This window comes from Stegodyphus dumicola, chromosome 1 (assembly GCF_044657685.1).
Source record: "Stegodyphus dumicola isolate Sdum_Otavi_A_Nest chromosome 1, ASM4465768v1".
NCBI classification, from domain to species: Eukaryota; Metazoa; Arthropoda; class Arachnida; order Araneae; family Eresidae; genus Stegodyphus; species Stegodyphus dumicola.
Window position 1 is genome coordinate 15,452,309 of NC_140768.1, and position 9,152 is coordinate 15,461,460.

The 9,152-nt window shown below is 31.8% G+C and overlaps 1 protein-coding gene across 14 annotated transcripts in view; it reads left to right on the top strand.

The window, feature by feature from the left end:
* PAN3 (Poly(A) specific ribonuclease subunit PAN3) overlaps positions 1-8,839 on the top strand; it is a 63,992-nt gene extending 55,153 nt beyond the window's left edge. For 6 of the 14 annotated variants that reach the window (XM_035369664.2, XM_035369663.2, XM_035369668.2 and 3 more), the window contains 2 exons: positions 2,236-2,256; positions 7,356-8,839. In XM_035369664.2, coding sequence (XP_035225555.1) covers positions 2,236-2,256; positions 7,356-7,505 — 171 coding nt within the window. In that variant the 3' untranslated portion in view covers positions 7,506-8,839. The remainder of the gene's footprint in view (positions 1-2,235; positions 2,257-7,355) is intronic. The other 8 variants (XM_035369669.2, XM_035369671.2, XM_085812973.1 and 5 more) reach the window with 3 other exon arrangements.
* The last annotated feature ends 313 nt before the right edge of the window (positions 8,840-9,152 follow it).

Below are 9,152 nucleotides of genomic sequence, written 5' to 3' on the forward strand. Positions count from 1 at the left end.
GCAGTTGTATTTCTCAGCATAGCTCCTCTTACCAAACATAGCAGCTGCTAAAACATATGCTAGTGCAAAATTTGTGGAAATGAGTTCTTTAAAAAAGAATAATATAAATTAATTAGTGTAAATATTTGGAAAAAGCATTTTGCTTGAATTCCAGATAAAAATATTTTTTAATACAAAACATCAATAATTTTAAATTAATATGGCTTGTTTAGTAATTAGTTAATTTTATTCCTTTGCTGTGAGTCTTAAGTTGAGGACTTTGTAATAGGATTAGACTTTAGCAATTTTCATATAGAATTCCATAAACTTAAGAATAATTTCTGATTAGAAGTTAGGTTAGTTGAATAAGGCAAAGCACATGACAGTTATCTGCTATGCCTTTGTGGAGGACTTTCTAAAGGAATGGCTCATATTCATGTTATACATGAAGAAAAACAATCATGCAAATAGCTTCTTTGCCTGGAACTGAACACAGGTCAACCTGCCAGCATTCAGTGTCATTCATTCAGGTCTTCCACCATTCAGCCATTGGTATGAAGCCTCAGAATAATTAGAAATCTTTGAATGAGTGGCAGTATATTGTAGGTATCACACTGATTGAAGAGAGAGTGTTTTGGCTGTAATTTTAGCTGATTGGACAGTAACACTGGACAGTAACTTTATAAATCATGTATTTATAATTGCTGTCAGAAAACTGCTGTATTCTAATTTCTTTGTTAATTTCAGGAAGTTTATCAATAATACTGAAATACTTCATATAATTTTAAAATGTGTACAAATGCTAAATGAAATGTAAGTATGTATTTTGAGTAAACATTAAACATAAAGTTTTAGCCATTTAAAGTAAATGTATTTACTATAAAATGATAATAAAGCTTATGAAGCATTAAATAGTTAAAAAAATTCAGTTACATGCTAGATATACTGCTGGCCTTTGAATTTGACACCTACTGTCAAGGAAATTGTGTTAGCTTGCATTTATGGGGACAAAATGTGCTTAACCCTTTCACCGCTGACACCAAACTAATATGTTTTGCAAAATGCATGCCATAGTGTTTGCTATGCTGAATCCGTAAATCTAGAAATTCTGCTTTGTGTGTAGTCAGTAAATATTTTTTTGATGAAAGTATTAACTTAGAATACTCAAATAATCTGTGCATATAAAAAAACTCTCTCGTAATTAAATTAACTTTATCTGTCAAAAAGATTAAGCTTCATAAAAGAATACATCAGCTGTGTTTGTAAATCTCTGCTTTGATTGGGGATATATCAGAACTGCAGATTTTTCTCTCAAGAAAATGTAGCTTGACTAGTGTGTGATCGCAGTGCTATGAATATGAAATCAGAATTTTGAAAAAGGAGGAGCAGATTCATGTCAACAGTTCTAAGCAAGACTCCAAGAAAACAAGAAATAGATAAAACCACTAGAGAAGAGGATAAACTTCTCATGCACATGGCTATTATGATTAATAAAGCTACTGTATTTATGGTATGATATTGTTTGCTGATTCAAAGATTATTTGCAGGTTGCATATTGCTTTGGCTATCTTTGAAATTACAATCCATGACCTCATCTGTCCAGATGAATCATCTGTTTGTAGCATCTATGTATGGCAGTATCATAGTGACAGATTTGAGTCATGCCTTACGTATCACCATAGCAGTCAAATATATGGCGTGGCATGGTATGGAGTGTCAGTGGACTTTAGTCTTGCTGATGTCCCTTGTGCACATTCCTTATATAGCAGACAACTACCATGCATCTGTTAGGAGTTACTACCTGCTGTCACTTATCTTAAGGATCTGCTAGGGCTTTAAAGACCTACCTGAATTGGCCTAGTTATCAATAGTGGTGAGTGAAGAATATGCAAAAATTCTTGGTTAATAACTGCATTCTGCTTCCTGCTGACATGTTCATTGTCTGTGTCTTCATTTGAATACCTGTGGTCCTTGATCACACTGTAGTTGGCATATCACAGACTACTTATTGTAGAATTGCCATCAGAAATGAACATGATTAAATACTTAAGCTGCACATCCAACTTTATAGCCCTTCACTCCCCTTAATTGTGAGTGGACCTAATCCAAAAAGAGAGACCCTTCTTGTCTGATACTCATTGCACTTCACTATGGACAGCCGATAATGTTTGTGCCCCTGCAAGATATTTTTTCTTTTCCTTTTTCATAGCTAATAAATATGTTTCCACTTTCTAATTCTGTTTCTTACATTTGCAGCATGGATTACCTATTAATAAGGTAAGAGACTTCCATTCTATTTTATTTGTCTGCTTATCACAAGTGATCTGGATTCAGATGGTAAACAAATGAATTACATGTTCCTTCAACTCTTATAACTACAATTTCAGAAATATGTTAAAAAATAAATAAATAAAATAAAATAAAGGGGCCACACTGATTCTTCTACCCCAAAGGGACATCCAATATATTTGTTTTCAACTCAAGGGGTATACGTAATTATCAGAAACTATTGATATCAGAATAACAGGAAATGAGCAGTAGGCCCCGTAAAACTGATTGTGATTAGGGTAAAGGATCCTTTTTGCCCTTGTGTCTGTTGCAGAAAAGAGAGAATGCATTTTCCATTCCTTAACAAGAAGCAAGCCTTAGGGACTGACAAATAGATGGATGTTTGATGAAAGTCTTTCTTGGAGGGGGGGATTTAAAGCCTGCAAGGAGAAAGTTAAAACTGATTGCCGTTGGTGGAGGTTATGGAGCAGCAACTTTATAAAGAGGAGGGAAAGGCGAGTGGGGACTGACAACATTCATTGTTTCTTAAACTGTGATGCAAAGAGAGTATGTTAATGCATTGTTTCATGAGAGGTGTTTTGTCAGGTTTGTTGTATCTCGAGGAATTTCTCGCAGTGAACAAAAGAGGAAATACCTATATCATCTTTCTCGGAGTGTGTAAAAAAAGTGCATCACCTAAATTTAATTATTTTGTGTGTTATTGGTTCTGAATACGTTGGCAGTCGAGTGATTGACCAAATATGTGCAAATAAAGTATGGCTGTGAGAGAAAATTGGTTGCTTAATAATTAGATTTGAAGTTTAAAAAGAGAAGATTTTGGTGAAAAAATGGAAAGAGAGGTTTCAAGGAATTGAGTTTTGTTGCAGTTTCATGCCTTTCTTGATTTAGACTAGAGGAAGAAAGGGGAGGTATAGAGATGGAAGAATCTTAATTTATTTTCGGCTTGCTGCCGTTGCTAGGAGAGACTTAAGCTTTTAGGCAAAGGTGAAGTGTTTCAGATTTTAAGAAATGATTAGCATAGCAAGAGACCAATAGGCTGAAAGGTGTAAGCATGGGAAGTGAAGGAGAAAGTATTTTAACGAAGGTGTCTTGGAAAAACGAGGCGAGTCTTCTTTTTTTGGGTACTGTTCTGCTATAGGGATTGGATTCAGAAATGTATGTATGTATGTATGTATGTGCATATGCATGTATATATGCACATGCATTCTTACTTACATATATACATGCAAACATGAATACATACATTCATACATAATAATCATTTATTTGTTTGCATTAAATTTCATTTAAATTCATTAACTTTTAATTTCCTTTTTGCGGATAAAAAATGTTTGTTAAATGCATTCATACACACATATATACATACATTTCTGAATGCAGGTCCTGATGAACGAAACTGACTTTTTTTCCTGCCTAGCTCCCCTTGTTAGAAGTGACTTCAGTTTTTAGATGAAGATGAAGTATTCCAATTTCTAGATTTTAAGAAATAATTTCTATAAGTTAAAAATAGCAAGAGATCCATGGCTGAAAGGTGTGCACATAGTGTGAAGGAGAAGGAACGTATTTTAGCAAAGATATCTCGAAAAGATGAGGCAGTAAGTATTTCTGCTGTGCTTTGGTGATGCAGGTGCAGATTTTCAAATAAAGACCGAGAAGAAAAGGGTTCCTTACCTACAGACAAAAAATGGCTACAGTCACTGTTATGCTTCTTTGTATGAACTGCTTTAAATTATGGGGAAGTAATGTTTATATAAACTTAATCTGACAGTATGGAAGACAGTGCTGCTATGAACTGTGTAGAACCATGTGAAAGCCTGACTACACATAAACAAAATCAGACTGCAAGAAATTACTCTGAAGTCGAAAATGTCATATGTCCTTTTTCGTCCATGCATGAATGATTATGTTGATTATGTGTAAATCTGGAAATGGATAATCAGGAGTTTATTTTAAATTTAAGGATAAGTCTTTATTTGTATGTTGATTGTAATTTTATATGTTAATTAATTACTTGATGGCTAATATAAAACAATGAAATTGTGTAGCTAATAATGTGCGAATTTTAATATGTTTCTTTCCATGACAGTAAAGTAAGGAAATTTAAATTTATCATATGTAAATATGCAAGTGCATTTGAACATGAATATCAAATGTTCATTAAGAAAAGATTAAAAACTTGATGTGTTATTATCAAAATGTGTGACATAATTGTTAAGGAATTTGAAAATTTCTTATTTTGTATTTGCACACACATTTTTCCCTGTAAAACATTTCAAAAATCGCCACTCCATAACTTCCCTCAAAAGAAATCAGTTTTAAAACTTTCTCCATCCAGGCTTTCAACACACACACGAACACCTGTAAGAAAGACTTTTTATCAAATGTCGTCTCTTTTCTGTAACAGGTACAAGGGCGAAAATGATCCTTTTTTTCTAATCACAGTCAATTTTACTGGTGCCTAATGCTCATTTCCTGTCATTAGTTTTTGATAATTAGGAACACCTTTGAAGTTAAATGTCTGCACATATCTTCTTTTCCATGCAGGGCCATAGTAAATACAATAATTCCATAGCTTTTGTATAATTGTAATATTTTTGGCAATATTATATTGGGTCATCCAGCAATCATGGCTGCCTATGGTGGTTGCACAAGAAGTTGATTTCTTTATTTTCTACAAGTTGAAATTGAAATAATAATTCTATTAATATTGTATAATTGTAATATTTTTGGCAGTATAATATTAGGTCGTCCACAGACTTCCTGGAAAACCAGGAAGAGTCAGGAAATTCAAAATTTGACCAAAAAAGTCTGGGAATTTCATATAGTGATCCCCAAAAAAGCGATCTTTTTGCCAACGTTGGAAGCGATCACTTTTTTGCCGAATTATGTATCGCATGAGCGTCATTCAGACATCTGGTGTAGAACTAGTTTTCATAGTGCTAATCAGATTGTCTTTTAGAAAGGCAAAGCAAATTTCCACCATTTTTAGTTTTCAGTAACCTTCAGGATCCAGAGATTCGCATATGCAATGCATGTTGAATGCAAGTAAATTCTTGCCATTCTCGTATAAAACAAAATCTTTTAAACCTTTTCTTCTTTCTTAAATGCCTTATTTGTCATTTTGCAGTAAAATGTAATTTATTTTAATATTATTCATATTATTTAAATACAGCTTCTTCCTTCTAAATTTATTTATTATTAGTTAACAATACTTTCAAATTTCAGGCAATTTTCGCAGGCATATTTGTGAAACTGTTTCTAACATATCTAGTATGATGACATACCATCACGAAATTTAGTCACATATTTTTTACTTATGTATGCTGCTAAATAAATATAAAATACTTGAATTTATTTATCATTAAATAGATTTCTTTCTTCCTTTACTGCAAAATGTCTGCAGAAAAGATATTTTTTAATTCCAATTGGGCAGATTCTAATTTCAATCCTCAGTAGAGAAAACAACTTCTATAAAGAACAAATAGTAAATTAAATTTTAAATTTAAATTTAAATTAGCTGTAATACTTGTTAAATTCAAATATGATATATTAAGTCGTATGTAATTGCTCTTCCCCCCCCCCCCCCCCCCGTTCATTTACCCTCAGCACAGCCTATGCGGTTAGCCTGGAATTTTCTTGAAACACATATAGAAAACCTGGAAAAGTCAGGGAATTTCATTCTCACGTTTGAGTGGCAACCCTGCATCCAGGAAATTCTGCAGGTTTTCAGTGAAACTTAAGTTTATTTTCTTCTAATTATTTTGTTACTGCTGATAAGGAGTGACCTTAATTGAAGCAGATGTGTTTTTGTCGCATTATCTTCTTTTATATTAAGAGATGAAAAAATGCTACTCAGATTGCATGCAAAATTTGTGCTGTTTCTGATAACACAGTTTCGAAAGTGGTTTGACATGTTAAAGCATAGAAACTTCAGCCTCGAATATGATATTTAATCTGGTCACCCATCTTTTGTAAACAAGCTATCTCTGAAAACCCGTGTTACACAGTTCAGGAACTAACAGATTGATTAAATATTCTGGAAACTGTAGAACAGGATCATTTGAAGACGATTAGGTATGTCAGCCGCTACGATGTGTAGGTATCTCATACTTTAACAGAGCAGAATATGCTTGATTGAATTTCAACATGTAATATATTGCTGAAATGAAATAAAAAAGCTCTTTTTTGAAACAGCTGAATACTGGACATAAGAAGTGGGTACTATACAGTAATGTTACAAGAAAAAGGTCATGGGGTAAGCCAAAAAGAACCTCTTTTAGTAACATCGAAAGGGGACCTGCATCTGACAAAAGTGATGCTTTTTATATGGTGGGACTACCGAGAAATTGTATATTATGAATTCTTACCAATTCAGATGCTTCTTAAATGACAGTTTTAAAAGAAGAATTCAAACTCAGAACTGACTAGTCATAGATATGCCTTTCTTCATGACATTGCTCAGCCCCACATTTGGTTGAATGTAAGACAAAGACTTTAGTAAAGCTGGGATGTTTTGTCTCATACCCCAGGCTCCTTCAGATTTTCATTTTTTCAGGACACTTCAGAATTTTCTAAATGGTCTGAAGTGAACTTCATTGTAAACTGTCAAGCAGCACTTCTTTGCAAATAAGCGTAATTTCTTTTTAAGGAATTTTTCTAACTGCCAAATAGATGGCAAAATTCATAGAACAAAAGATAGTCATTATACGATTTAAAGATATTTTTATGTTTCGTACTGCTTCATTTGTATTTATCATAAAAAAAACATAGAACTCTCAGGATGACCCAAAACATATAACTCGTTGTAATCATATTTGTAATACCCGTTGTATGTATAATAAATATGATTTTGATAGCTTTTGTAATTTATCGTATATCCTTTTTAATGGCTTGCAGTGTATGTAAGTCTTTGCTTATAAAATTAGAAGGATAAAAAGAGTGGACCATTGGAACACAGATTTCTGAAAGGGACACATGCTTGAGTCTATTTCATAGAATTTTTGTATTTATGATATAATTTTTTTCTACTTCAAAAATTTGATATATATATATATATATTTTTTTTTTTTTTTTTTTTTTTTTTTTAGTTGGATGCTGGTGTCTCTGATAAAATATGTTTGATGGCAAGAGATGAGCAGAATGTTCTTGTAGTGAGCTATGCGGAACTGAAAGCATGCTTTGAATCTTCGTTTAATGAGGTTCTGAATGCAGCTCTTGGGCCAAAGCCTCACACATAAGTTTTCCTTTTATCAGTGATTCTAATACAGATTTTTATATGAAGTGTAGCTCAGAAAAGAAATGAGATTTTTCTCTTGAGTTTGTTAAAATGTGGTCTTGTGCTCCTTGGAAACTGAAATGAAAGTGTTTTAATTTCGTTCCTAGTTTCTTCACTTAAAACATGTATTGAGCTGAGCATCTCAAGTTTGTTGAGCAGGACTGAGTTTTAGAGTACTTAAGTCAACTGCAATTCCAAATACCATGTTTGTTAAGATAGCAAGAATTTTATTTTTTCATATTTTGTAAAAAAAAAAAACAAAAGAAAAAAGTTGTGACATTTACATAGGATATTTTCAAAAAGGAAATGCAATCCTCCTTCAAAAATGCTAAACAAGTATAATATATTTGTAAATCTGTATGAAAAGTGCATAATATTTGACAATGGTTTGACTGCCTAAAATCTTGTCTTTGTCCTTTGTCAGTTGTATTTTTTTTTTAATTATTATTATTATTTTTCTAAATGCATAAAAATATGAACTGTGGCAAGTTTTTGCAGAAGAAAATAGGCAATAGTTTTTATATCTAAGTTAATTCTTATAGAAAATTGTGAAAGGAGTTTGTTAAAAAAAAGGTGATCCATTTAAGTTTACTGTACATTGAATTTTATGGAATTATCAAGTGCTTTGATAAAAAATTTTAACGAAAATTATGTAGTCGTTTATTGTCCTTTGTATCATTTTAAATGGCAAATGCTCTGTTTTAATTACAAGTTACTTTATGTGGTGTGAATTTTTCTTAAATCTGTGTAAGGGCTAGTGATTTAAAAATTAATTGCTGAATTTTAAAAGTTTTAAAATGTAAGAAAAAGCATATTTGAATCGTCTGTATAAATTTTATTTTTATATTTTTTATTTTCATATTGTAATGGTATGTACAGTGATTTAATGAGAAGAGAAAATTTGTCAAAAGGTTTAATTCTGAAGACAGGTGTTGCTACATTGCAATCACTTTATAGTAATTTTTGGAATATGCGTTTGAGATAAGTCTGTTAATCTGTTTTGTGTAAACAATTGTGTGCGACGCAGCATTTTATTCTTCTGTTAACTCAGTTTGGGATATTAGCTCCCTCTGAGTTTGTTGATAAACAGATCTGTTGTAAATTCTCTTTTCGGAAGGAAGGGGGAAATGATTGTAATTCTGCTGCCGAAAACCTCATATATTCTCTTCTCCATTTTTTTATGGTGATCTAGAAGATGTTAAAAGTGGAGATTTAAATTATGTATTGTATTTGTACAAATGTATTTGAGAATAAAGATTTTATTTTCTTGAAAAAAAAAAAAAAAAACTTGTCTTTTTCATTATTTATACAAATTCTTGCATGATTATTATTGTTGATCAATCATGATAATAAAAGTCAAATAACAGCATCTTTAAATTTCTTATTTGCATATATTTTTCATTGAATATTTTAGATGCCAGAAAATTTGCTTTTACATCTCCTCTGCTGAATAATAACTTAGTAAATGAAATCTTAACTTATTATTTCTAAGTTTTGTTAAGTCATCTATCTTTCTTTCAGTGAATTTTTAAAAATAGGCATTTACCTATTATATTTTAATTCCTCGTGCATGAAAGAAAATTAGGACTTTCAGTGTAAAATAATTCTC